This window comes from Hyperolius riggenbachi, chromosome 2 (assembly GCF_040937935.1).
Source record: "Hyperolius riggenbachi isolate aHypRig1 chromosome 2, aHypRig1.pri, whole genome shotgun sequence".
Taxonomy (NCBI): domain Eukaryota; kingdom Metazoa; phylum Chordata; class Amphibia; order Anura; family Hyperoliidae; genus Hyperolius; species Hyperolius riggenbachi.
In genome coordinates, this window is record NC_090647.1 from 117,778,720 (window position 1) to 117,792,541 (window position 13,822).

The 13,822-nt window shown below is 47.3% G+C and overlaps 1 protein-coding gene across 1 annotated transcript in view; it reads left to right on the plus strand.

The window, feature by feature from the left end:
• The window catches only part of GPD1 (glycerol-3-phosphate dehydrogenase 1), a 107,189-nt gene extending 97,883 nt beyond the window's left edge, over positions 1–9,306 (plus strand). Inside the window, exon 8 of the mRNA XM_068265110.1 lies at positions 8,327–9,306. Coding sequence (XP_068121211.1) covers positions 8,327–8,423 — 97 coding nt within the window. The 3' untranslated portion in view covers positions 8,424–9,306. The remainder of the gene's footprint in view (positions 1–8,326) is intronic.
• Positions 9,307–13,822: the final 4,516 nt, after the last annotated feature.

Sequence of the window (13,822 nt, forward strand, 5' to 3'; positions counted from 1 at the left end):
CAGGTCGTTTACGGGCCGCTGAAATGTGGCAGGAGCGTTCTTCATCCCAAAGGGCATCATTGTGAACTCGAAGAGGCCAAAAGGGTTGATGAAGGCCGACTTCTGCCTCGCGTCAGGTGCAAGTGGAATCTGCCAGTACCCCCGGCTCAGATCCATGATTGATAGGTACCTGGCGGACACCAGCGTATCCAACAACTCATCGATGCGAGGCATGGGGTAGGCGTCTGTAGTGGTGATGGCGTTCAACTTCCTGTAGTCCACGCAGAACCGAGTTGTCTGGTCCTTCTTTGGGACCAGGACAATAGGGGCTGCCCAGGCACTACAGGACTTTTGAACCACCCCTAGCTCCAGCATCTCCCTCACCTCTTTCTGCATGTCCGCTTGCACCTCTGGGGAGACACGGTAAGCGGATTGCTTGATGGGGGGATGGGTGCCCGTATCTACCCTATGCACTGCCAGACTGGTCCGCCCCGGGACACCGGAGAAGGTGTGCTGATACGGACCCAGCACCTCCTGCAACTGCTCTTGCTGGGACGAGGAGAGTTGTGGGTTGACGCTTAGGTCGCTGTCCACATCTCGTATGTCAGCCAGCAGGTCTAACGGGGTCTGCCTCTCCCTGCTCTAGCCGGCTGCACACCGGCAGCACATACTTGGTCCTGTCATGGTGGGCCTTCAGCATGTTGACATGAAAGCTTTTCTGTTTCCTGCCTCCCATGTTCACCAGATATGTCAGAGGGTTTAACCGTTGCACTATAGTGTAGGGTCCCTCCCAGGCCGCTTGCAGCTTGTTCTGCCTCACTGGAAGAAGGGCATACACTTTGTCACCTACTTCAAATGACCTCTCTCCAGCAGTGCGGTCATACCAGAGTTTTTGTTTGGCCTGGGCCATGTTTTCCGTTACCATTTCCGTGAGGGACTCCATCTTGTCCCTGAACTTGAGAACATAATCAACTACAGAGACATCGGTGGGGTCCCCCTTGCCCTCCCACGTCTCCCGCATCAATTGTAGGGGTCCTCGGACATTCCTACCATACAGGAGCTCGAATGGGGAGAACCTGGTAGATTCCTGCGGCACCTCCCTGTAGGCAAACAGATGAGGCAGGTATCGTTCCCAGTCCCCACCTTGCGACTCAACAAACGTGGTCAGCATTTGCTTCAGCGACCCGTTGAACCTTTCACACAGTCCATTAGTCTGCGGGTGGTAGGGACTGGAGACAATGTGCGTCATCTGTATCTTTTTGCACAGGACCTCCATGAGTCCGGACATAAACTGGGTTCCCTGATCAGAGAGCATCTCCGCAGGGAACCCGACTCGGGAGAAAATGTTAAGTAGCGCGTCGGCTACCTTGTCCGCCCTCAGGGAGGAAAGTGCCATGGCCTCAGGATAGCGGGTGGCGTAATCCACCACCGTCAGGATGTACCTCTTGCCACTGCTGCTGGGAGTGGGCAACGGTCCAATTATGTCGACTGCCACTCTGTGAAAGGGCTCACCTATGATTGGCAGTGGACACAAGGGAGCCTTGCGGGGATTCCCAGCCCTTTTTACCTTTTGGCAAATGGTACATGAGGACAGTAGTTAGTCACATCTATCCGCATTCGAGGCCAGTAGAAATGTCCCCGGATACGATTAAGTGTCCTGTGGATCCCTAAGTGCCCGGCCAGGGGAATGTCATGTGCGGACTTCAGCACATGCTCCCGGAAGGCACTAGGTACCACAAGCAACTTGGTACCCATCCTCATTTCACCTTCGTTGGGGTGTACAGGCTCACTGTACAACTTCCCACCTTCCCAGTATACCTTGAACGTAGCCTCGTCTGTGAGGGGCTCAGAAGCCTGTCTTCTGAGGGCCTCGAGGCTAGGGTCAGTCTGGAGTGCTTGCACAAATGCAGCACTCTCACTCTCAGCCAGCTGGCCCGTGGCATATGAGGTTAGTGGCTGAAGGGTACCATCCCTGTGGTCAGAGGAGAAGGAGGAGGCCGGAACCTCCTCCACCTGTTCTGAGCTCAGGTTCTGAGCAGTACAGCTGCTTGTTACCGCTAGCACGGGTATACCTTCAGAATGGCCCATATTGGCATTACCTACATCATTGTTACAAGCATTAATAACAGTAACAGGAACATTTTCATCACAGACAGGTTGTACATCAAACACAGGTACCCTTGAACTGGGCACGTTCAACCCACCTACCCCCTGTTCTTGCCCCTGGGTGCAAAGTACCTGGGTGTGGGCAGAGAGTCCGTCTCCGTCCTGGCATTCCACAGGGCTTGGTGCAGGTTCATAGTACGACACCAGCGTGCCCAAGTCAGTCCCCAGCAAAACAGGGACCGGCAGTTGTCCAGGATCCCAACAACCTTCTCTTGAACTCCCACCCCCCAGTCGATGGACACCCGAGCTTGGGGAATGTGAGAAAGCGTGCCCCCCACTCTAGTGAGGGTGAGGTACTTGTCAGGAATGATGGCCTCTGCGGGGACAAGTCATTCACAGTAACCAGCTGGTGATTGCTTGTGATGGGGGAGTTCCCTGCCCCCTTGGCAAACATCATGTTGGATGCGGCTCCTGGTTGGGGTACACTGGCGGGTGGTGTCTGCCGCGGGCGAGGTGCAGGTGGTCCAGGTGTTGGGGTGGTCTGCCTCCGCTCCGGACAGGTGAATTTCATGTGTCCTGTCTTTTGGCAGTAGTGACAGGTGACCTCTCCAGGGGCTGCAGACCTGGGTGCAGCAGCTACGCTGGGTGGCCTCTGTGGCTGACGGCTCACAGGGGCAGGAGAGTCTGCAGAGGTATTGGGCTGACCTCCCCTCCAGCTGGAAGGTGTGGTTCTGCGTGCATCAGGCACCCGGGTAGTCGCAAAAGTCTCAGCGAGGTCTGCAGCGACAGTTGCTGACGCCGGCTTGTGCTCTAGCACAAACTGTCGTACATCAGCAGGGCAAATGTTCAGAAATTGTTCTAGGACTATCAAGTCCTCCAGGACATCATAAGACCCTTTGGTGAGGCCTAGAGTCCACTGGCGGAGTGTGGTGAGCAAGCTGCTGACCACATCTCGATAAGAATCAGAAGACTTTTTCTGCCAGGCCCTGAACTTTTTGCGATAGGCTTCTGGCGTCAGCTGGTATTTGGTAATGATAGCGTCTTTTATAGCGGCATAATCATTATCTTCCTCCGCAGGCAATTCTGCGAAAGCATCAAGTGCTATGTAGCGCAGCAAAGGTGTCAGATGTCTGGCCCACTAGTCTTGGGACAGACTATACTGACGGCATGCCTTTTCAAAGGATCGCAGAAACAAGTCAATGTCTGTGTCTTTTTCAATAGTAGCAAATTTTAAATTTTGCACTTACGGGTGATGCAGCTCCTTCAGCAGGGAGGCTGGGCGAAGAACTCCGGCTGGCCTGGTGCACTTTTGCCATGTTTAGCTCATGCTGTCGTTGGCGCTCCCGTTCTCGCTCAGCGGCAACCCTCTCCGCGTGGCGTTCTGCAGCTGCAGCAGCCTTGCGTTCTGCAGATTGGCGCTCCCGTTCCTCTCGTGCTTCCATGTACTTGCATGTACTTTTCCAGGTCAGTCTCCATCAGCTTTCGTAATGCCTGCTGCATTACCGGGTCAGCACCCATGGACAGTCCAGTACTGACCAGTTCCGAGCGAGTACTTTCAGAAACTCTGGGATTGGGGACCATACTGACATTCTCCTGCGTAACTGTTAATGCAGGGCCTTCAGGATGCACAACCTCTGTACGGTCAGGATTCTCAGTCTCTTGTTCCCTTCGGTTTGAGTCAGATGGGCTGATATCCACTTCAGCGGACACATCCAGCTCCCGCAGTTGCTGGCTATCCCATCTGGACAAGTCTGCTATCAGGTCCCGTTTGTTCTTGCGGAGGATGTCAATGCCCCTCGCTTCGCAAAGATTTTCCAGGTCTGCTAGGCACATGTTCTGGTAGTCCCCGGACATTTCCATGCCAAATAAAATAAAACTTTTGGGGAGGGGTACTGGCTACACAGTCTCTCTGTATATATAAAAAATATATTGCCTTCCAGCTACACCAACGAATTAGTTAATTTCTGGATAGCGCTATCTTAGATACTTTCAGCACAACACAGGTCCCAACCGCTGCCAAACACTGTCACAGGAGGCCCTGGTGGTCAGACCGCAAATGGCCTTCCAAACGGTGCCAGCGCACGGATCGTGCGAACTCTGGTCGCAGTCAATGCACAGGAACCGTTGGGAATTAGCCGCAGACAAACCAGAAGGGAGCCTGTAAGGTACAGGTAATTACAACTTACACACGATTCCAGGGTATCTGCCACCACCTCTGTTACCATGGGACAGAGGAGCCCGCTGCCTGTCTGAGCCTAGATCTACAAATAAAAACGGTTAAAACACGCTGTATTCTGTCTAGCCAACAACAACCAATAGTAGCGTCTCTTCAGAGACCTGGGATCAGTTTCTGTGTATGCTGAATAATAGGGTAGCTAGAACTGACCATATCGTCGGTTTATTGAAAGCAATATAAATAAATAATATATATACAGACAATTATTAAAATCAACAATTAAAACAGTAATAGCCAGTATGAAAAATAAAAGGGAGAAAAAATACTTCGTTCCTGGAAAGATGTCCTTTAATGGGAAAACTTTTAAAGTTCTTGGTTTCAATCAAAGTTCAGAGTTCAGACCAGGTGGATGCCAGCATATCCTCAAGCTGGCACAGATGAAATCAAGATGATGTTTCAGGGTGGAGGACACTGAGTTTGGGTCCTCTGCCATTCTTATGCCCCTGATTCAGTAGGAGGGAGTGAGGGCGGGGAGCCACACATCCCCTTAGAAGATGAGATGAGCCCTCCCCTTGTCCTGGGGACCAGAAATCATATCTAACCATACATGGGCTCTATCTCACAGAACGGTACAGGTCAGGGCAGATTTATTAACATTTTCAGGTCTGTCTCGATTTACCCAGCTCCCTGATACCAGACATGAGAGGTGGGACCCCTGTGGTATCATCAGGGCACTTTCAAACTGCCTAACTGGCAGTCTTTACCTCAGACTGTTCTGAAACTTCCTCAGAACCAGCACCGGGACTCATGCTACACTTCCCCCACGTTTGGCGAAGCTGCCATCTCAGGAACCCCAGAAATATGACAGATCTGGGAAGTTATGGATTATGCTATGAGACTCAGGTTATTCAGGATGTGTGCTAGCTGCTAGCAGCTGGCTTCCCTTTGATCCTTACCAGGGAGCAAGGTGTCAAGACCTCCCGGGGATTCGTAGCCTGCCTGGCTGAACCTAGACCTCCTTATCACTCTTTGGTTAATTAACATCTACATGAGATCAGCTAGGTGTCACCTGGTTCCCAGAACAGAAAAGGGAATTCGTGCCTCCATGTTATTCTGCCTTCCACAGGGAATATGTCCAAGCTAATTAACACCTCCCCCCAGGCTCTTACTCAGCTAAGACAAATCCCCCAGCTGTTCCTAGGCAGAAGGAGACTACACATCAAATCTTGGTTTAACGATTTGTGTCGCAAAGCGACCGCAATTGCGTTTTGGCCGACTGGGCGTCGCCCGGCGTCACACACTGTTAAATTATGCTGATGGGTAGCGTGATTTATTTGACCCCTTTATCACTTTTTTGCAGGTAATCCATAGGATCTCTGTTTACAAATAGCCTGACAGAAGTGCAGTTCTCAGCCAGGGTCTTTGTGCTTCTCCTCTGTTAAAGGACACCTGAAGTGAGAGGGATAAGGAGGCTGCCATATTTATTTCCTTTTTAATAATGCAAATTGCCTGGCTGTCCTGCTGATCCTCTTTCTCAAATACATTTTATTTATTTTATTTGTAGAGCTCAACATATTTTGTAGCGCTGTACAATGTGCAAAACGTACAAAAACTTTTAGCCATAGACCCAAAACAATGCAGATCAGATATGCCTGACTGGATTAGTGTGGTGAGATGCTCCCCTCCCATCACACCACTACATATTTCATTCATATGACCCTGTGCCAGAGTGTGCTGACAGTCATAAGCCTAGTGCCCCCTCCCCCCCCCCCCCCCACCCAAAAGCATGTCCCTCACTGTATGACCTACTTCCTGCTGGACAGGAACTACATCACTGGGATTCTCGGGTTTCCCTGTCTTATTTCCCTCCTGCGCATGTTTGCTGAACAGTTGCCCCCAGCATATTTAAAATCCCTGCATTGCCCATTAACTTACATGACTTCTGTTCCTGCGGAGGTCTGACTGTAACGCGCTGTTGACTTCTCAGAGCCGATCAGGTACTTCTGGCGCGGAAGGGGAAAAAAATTATGATATAATGAATGGGTTGTGTAGTACGGATAATAAAAGAACATTAGTAGCAAAGCATATTTTTATTTTCAGGTTTTTTGTTGGTTTTTTTAACATTGCATCTTTCTCTAATATTTGCAGTTTACACACTACAGGTGCATTGTAAAAAGAGACTAAAACATGAGCAGGACTGCCAGGCCACTGGTATTGTTGTAATAGAAAATAAACATCCCATTCGTCCTTTAAGAGAATAAAAGTTCCCTTTTTCTGCTGTCTACACAAGTTGAGGATTGAAAACAGCCATCCAACAACCTACTTCAATCAGTCATTTCTTCTTGGGTAATCTCGTACTAAACTGCTACTCTGAAGGTTCCAAGAAGCTCAGTACAGGTGTTGCAGGTTTCCTGGTGGGGCAGATATCCGTGAAGTACAGTGGGATGCGAAAGCTTTTGGCAACGTCAATTGTCATTTTCCTGTATAAATCATTAATTGTTACGATAAAAAATGTCAGTTAAATCTATCATATAGGAGACACACAAGGATATTTGAGAAGTTAAATGAAGTTTATTTGATTTACAGAACGTGTGCAATAATTGTTTAAACAAAATTAGGCAGGTGCATAAATTTGGACACCACAAAAAAGAAATGACATCAATATTTAGTAGATCCTCCTTTTGCAGAAATGACAGCCTCTAAACGCTTCCTGTAAGTTCCACTTCCAATGAGTCTGGATTCTGGTTGAAGATAATTTGGACCATTCCTTTTTACAAAACCTCTCTAGTTCATTCAGGTTTGATGACTTCCCAGCATGGACAGCTCTATTTAACTCACACCACAGATTTTCAATTATATTCAGGTCTGGGGACTGAGATGGCCATTCCAGAACGTTGTACTTGTTCCTCTGCATGAATGCCTTAGTGGATTTTGAACAGTGTTTAGGATTGTTGTCTTGCTGAAAGATCCAGTCCCAGCGCGGCTTCAGCTTTGTCACTGATTCCTGGACATTGGTCTCCAGAATCTGCTGATACTGAGTGGAATCCATGCGTCCCTCACCTTTGACAAGATTCCCAGCCTCTGCACTGGCCACACAGCCTCACAGCATGATGGAACCACCACCATATTTTACTGTAGGTAGCAGGTGTTTTTTTTTTTTTTTTTAATGCTGTGGTGTTTTTCCTCCATGCATAACATACCTCAAGCTCTGTTTGTGCTGTGGGTGGAGAAAAAGCTTCCTCTGCATACAACATCTCCTTGTGTAAAGTGCGCTGAATGGTTGAACAATGCACAGTGACTCCATCTGCAGCAAGATGATGTTGTAGGTCTTTGGTGCTGGTCTGTGGGTTGACTCTGACTTTTTTCTCACCATTTGTCGCTTATGTTTATCCGAGATTTTTCTTGGTCTGCCACTTTGAGCTTTAACTTGAACTGAGCCTGTGGTCTCCCACCTCCTCAATATGTTCCTAACTGTGGAAACAGCTGAAATCTCTGAGTCCGCTTTCTGTATCCTTCCCCTAAACCATGATGGTGAACAATCTTTGTCTTCCGATCATTCGAGAGTTGTTTTGAGACCCCCATGTTGCTACTCTTCAAAGAAATTTAAAAGAGAAGGAAAACTTACAATTGACCCACTTAAATACTCTTTCTTATAATTAGATTCACCTGTGTATGTAGGTCAGGGGCCACTGAGCTTACCAAGCCTATTTGAGTTCCAATAATTAGTCCTAAAGGTTTTGTAATCAATAAAATGACAACAGTGCCCAAATCTATGCACCTGCCTAATTTTATTTAAACAATTATTGCGCACTTTCTGTAAATCCAATAAACTTCATTTCACTTCTCAAATCACTGTGTGTGTCTCCTATATGACATCCTATTTAACAGACTTTTTTTTATTGTAACAACCAACTATTTATACAGGAAAACCATGACTATTAACAACATTGCCCAAACTTTCGCATCCCACTGTAGCTTTAGAGGACTGACAGTTGCTGGACACTCCTGACCACTCTCGAGGGCGACCCGTATGACTCCACTGACACTGCTGTTTTCCCATTGCAGATTCCCACTTTTCACTGCTGTATATAAGATCTGCTACGAGGGAAAGCCGGTCACAGATTTCATCACTTGCCTGCAGGATCACCCTGAGCACTTATGAGCGAGGCAAGAGAACGCTAACTTCTAACCTCTCTACCACCTGCACCTTTCAAACGAAATGACGCTCAAGTTGTTCAAGTGAATTCGGAAACCTTTGAGTGTGTATATGGTCGCTGTAAGCCGACCTATGGGGAAACCAAAAGACCTTCTGACTGTAATGAATCGTGATCCCATTGGCTTAATTATGAGATGATTCTATTTGGTGCTCCTACTAAGAACAAGAAAGAGAGCGCTGTTTTTTTCCTTTTTTAATTCTTGCATATGTTGGTTTTTAAGAATTTTAACTTCTGTTCCTGAAGGGAATTTTTTATCCTGTTTTTAATGACTTAACCTCACCTATGTGCGATTCTCACTGTAGGCTCTGGTCATACAAGTTTTCCAGATTAAAAAACATCATTATATCCTAAGATGGTGTCTGGATCTTTGACACCTGCTTGTGATGCAAAAACCTAACGGTCTCATCACATTTGACTTTATATTAAATCCACACACTACCATGATATAGAGACTACCAGTACTTGTTGGTATAATTCTCAGTTCCTCTGTTTATAACGTCTCACCATGCTGTATGATGTAAACTGGTGTGGACTGTAACTGTTTGCATGATTACAGATTTGTTAGCAACCATACTCATTTCTAAAATGTACTGACACGAAGGGCATGGAGGTGTGGCCCACAGCAGGCAATCCGCTTCCAGTGCTCAGTTTTCATATGTTGCTGTGGGAGGTGCCATAATTCATCCTGTCCTTGAGGTTTTATAAATGACAGAAGTTGTATAGTGCCAACTTTATCTGCTGTTTTTATTGTATAAAAAAAGTTTCCAGGATAACTATTGTGCATAAGAGAAAAAAATGTCTGATTAAAACGCACACTTGTAAATAAAACTATTGTTGTCTGTGGATATTTCTTTTGTCATTTTATTAAATATTTGTTGATTAATTGTCAATAGCTTATGCTATGCAAAGAGAGAAACTATAACAAAGACTTAGATAAAGTTCCCAATCGTTTATATATTTCTCTCATACGTACTGTATACTACACATTAACCCCATTACAAACAAAAAAAAGTTGTGAACTTGTATAAATTATTTTCAAATAATTTAACACACACACCCACCTTTTAAGGGTAACCTGTCAGATGTAAAGGTGCCTGTACACTATTTTCCTCAGATGGGATCATTCAATAACCTTTTTACAATTAAATTGTACAAAAAAAACCACACACGGTATATGGAGAAAATTGACATGAAACGATTCTATGGTCAATTGGAATACAGAATTTTGTCGACCTGAATGTCGATTTTCTAATTTGAGGAAAGTGCCCTAATCGACCCATTTATGGGAACAATCGATAATTACCATACCTTCCGATTACTTATGCAAATCTGATTGCGCCTATGGAAAATATTGTACCATTAATAGGCAACACACAATGTGCATCCTGTGTATAGCAGAGATGCCAGACGGGTAACTTGGGAAGGCAGGCTTTGCACTATCAATCAACAGGTTACCGTGCTATTTGTTACTGCTTTTATACAAAGAATGTAACTTACTGGGGGGGGGCATTCTGAAGGTAAGACACACAGGCAGGTAGGTGTTACCGGACTGCTTATGGCTGTTTGGCCTGTCAGTTAACACTTGTTCACAGCTTGCACCAGAAGGCTGTTCAAACTAATAAGCATAGATTTTCCTAAAATGTTTATTTTGAATACCGGTATATGATGCGGGCAAAAAAGTTACTAAAAAGTTGTGACCAGGGCAGAAAATAGAAAATGCCCGGGTGGGACCTGTGTTCTAAGTAGGTTTGACAACTATTGAAGAAAACCTCTTCCACAAACTCCATTATGTAAAAGCAAAGCAGTACTTGGGTATTTGGGGTTTTAAAGTCCCACTCATTTGTAAATTGGCTGTTGGAGCTTTATGATGTCCAACTCTTTAGTATGTTGCCAAGTTTCAAGAAGGCAGATTGCCCAGCAAGCTAATGGTGAACCAGAACTCCTAGGAGAGTGTAAGGGGGCTAAAGAGGACTAAAAATCCCTCTTACTAAAAAAATGTTGTGGAAAACCGAATGTAGCCTTCTTAAAGAGAATCTGTAAGGGGAAAAAAAACACTGGGGGATACTTACTTTGGGAGAGGGAAGCCTCTGGATCCTAACGATGCTTCTCATGTCCTCTGGGGTCCCGGCAATCCAGTGCTGCAGCCCACCAAACCGCGGCAAGGTAAATATTTACCTACTGCGATCCTGCGCAGGCGCACAAGCTGCTCTCCGTTCGGGTTAAGGCGGAAATAGCCGAACCTGATCATATCTGTAGCGGATACGATCGGGTTTGACCATTTCCACCTTACCCAAATGAAGAGCCGCTATTGCGCCTGTGCATGATCATGGAGAGGTAAATATATCACCGCTTGTAGGGTGAGGCTTCAGTAGATCTAGTGCTGGATTCCCTGAAGCTACAGAGGGTGTGGAAGCCTCATTGGGACCCAGAGGCTTCACCCTCCCAAGCCCAGAGGGCTGTTTTGTTTTTTGTTTTGTTTTTTAGTACAGGTTCTCTTTAAAACAGAAGGTACCATATTTGCGATTATTGAGCATATGAGGTCTCCCACAACACATCACTACTGAATATTGATGCGTTATACAGTCATTATAACGCAGGTTACCGCACTGCGCTGTTAACCCTATGTGATGTTCAGTGCGACATTAAAGTCGCGTTGTAAATGTTGCGTTTATTGTAACACAGTGCGTTACCTCGAAACGCAGACATTAACAGATACAGGGAAGCATACTTTTCATTGCTACTTTCTAGGTGCGTTGTAAATTTGCGCTGTGACTTTAACGTCACATCACAACGCAATGTCCCACTGTGAACCTACCGCAATGTTTGTTAAAGGTCATCACTACTACAGGGTAACTGAGATTCTAAATGTCTGCTCAAAGCTCATGTGCATCTGTGTCCTGTCACAACTGTCTGCAGTATTTATGTGAGCTAGATGAGACCCCAAGGGCTAAAGATGTGGGGGAAAAGGAATGTTTTCGGACCTCTGCAATGCACACTGTAGTTTGGGCTTGAAGTGAGTTTTTCTTTCCCTTAATGGTGGAGTTGTACTTTTCTTCTCCTTTTTGTGTAACCTCTCTAGCCTTATTTATTTATCCTATACAATAAAACCTAACTGTCCCTGCGTCATCATCTTTCCCTATCTGTCCGTCTGAAGCTTTTTTTTTTTTTTTTTTTTTTTTTTTTTTTTGCCCCCCTCTGACTCTGCCGCAGAGGCTGCTCTCTCCTACGGTGGGCTTCACCTCAGTCACTCCCCCAGACAACAGGACTGGGGGAGGGGTGGTTCTGCTCCTCTCCCCATCCTGCACGTTCTGTGTCCTCACTTCACCTCCCTCCCTACAATTCACATCATTTGAGGCCCACACCATCTGCTGCTACAATTCATCCCCCCCCATTGTTGCGGTCTTATACTGCCCTCCGTCGAGCTCCACAAAACAATTTGTAGATAACTTTGCCTCCTGGCTCCCACACATCCTCTCCTCTGACCTCCCCACCATCATCCTCGGATTTCAATATTCCCATCGATGAACCCGGCTACTCACCATAGCCAACTTACTTGGCTAGTACAACACACCAACACACCCACCCATACTGCAGGTCACACTCTCGACCTTATATTCACTAAATCCACCACCATTACTGACCTTGACATTGCACCCTTCCCACCCTCAGACCATCACCTTCTCACCTTCAACCTCCTCACAGAAGGCACCTCCAAACTACCTGCCCACCCACCTGGTCGATGGCAGCGTGACCTAGGCAAGCTCAACCCTAGTGTCCTTGCTGACCCCCTCCATGCCCTCTCCTCCACACTCCCCACCCTAACATGTCCTAATCTTGCTGCAGCTCAGTATCGCCAAACTCTCTCATCAGCCCTAGAGGAAGCTGCTCCGCTAATATTCCACCGCAACCGGCCCCCTAACCCTAGCCCTGGCGCACTACCCATACTCGCAACCTCCGGAGGGAAACACTCGCCACTGAACGGAAATGGAGGAAAACTCGACTTAACCAGGATTTCCTACAGTAACAAGACTAACCTGCTGCAGTTCCACACTGCCCTTGCTGATGCGAAGCAGGAATACTTTAACAACCTCATCGGATCACAAGCTTCCAACCCCTGGCGTCTTTTTGCCACTTTCAACTCCCTGCTTAAACCCAACCCCCACCCTCCGTTTCCTCCCTCTCTGCCACAGATTTAGCCACCCACTTCACCAACAAAATGATCTCCACCCGTCAGGAAATATCAAATCTTCACCTCCCACCCCTTCCCATCCAGCTTCTCCTCCACCCTATCCTCACCTCCTTCACTCCTACTACCAGTGAGGAAGTCAACCACCTACTGCAGACTTCCCATACCACTACCTTCCCCCTTGACCCCATCCCTTCTGATTTACTCCAGCCTCACGTCACGGTTTTGGCCCCAGTCCTCACTACCCTGTTTAACCTCTCTATCCACAGGCACCGTCCCCTCTGACTTCAAGCAGGCCACTGTACTAACCCTGCTCAAGAAACCCTCCCTCGACCCTTCGCTACCCTCCAACTACCGCCCTATCTCCCTCCTCCCCTTTGCCTCAAAACTCCTTAAGTGTCTGGTTCAAAAACGCCTGACCCCGTACCTCAATGCCAACTCACTGCTAGACCCACTGCAATCTGGATTTTGGCCTGCCCACTCAACCGGAATGGCTCTCACCAAAGTGGTCAATGACCTTGCCTTCGCTAAAGCTGAAGGTAAATACTCAATTTTCCTCCTCCTTGACCTTTCAGCAGCTTTTGACACAGTAGATCACCCCCTACTCCTCCAGTCCATGGGCATTCACGACCTTGCCCTGACCTGGCTTTCCTCCTACCCCTCCAACCGCTCCTTCACAACTTCCTTCAAGTCCTCATCCACCCCCAACCACCTCTCGGTGGGAGTCCCCCAAGGCTCAGTCCTTGGCCCCCTACAGTTCTCCCTGTACACATCCTCCATTGGCAAGGTTATCTCCATGGGTTTTAACTATCATCTGTATGCAGATGACACCCAGATCTACCTCCACACCCCTGACATATCCCCCACTACCATGGACAAGGTCTCCTCCTGCCTATCAGCCATCTCCTCCTGGATGTCCGCTAGGATCCTGAAACTAAATCTAGACAAAACGGAATTTATGATCTTCCCACCCCGGCAATCCCTGAACCTCCAAGATGTGCATGTCACTGTTAACCACACTACCATTCGCCCTACCGCTCAAGCCCGCTGTCTGGGTGTCACCCTGGACTCCGCACTCTCCTTCACTCCCCACATCCAAAACCTCACAAAGTCCTGCAACTTCCACCTTCGTAACATCTGCAAGATCCGCTCTTTCCT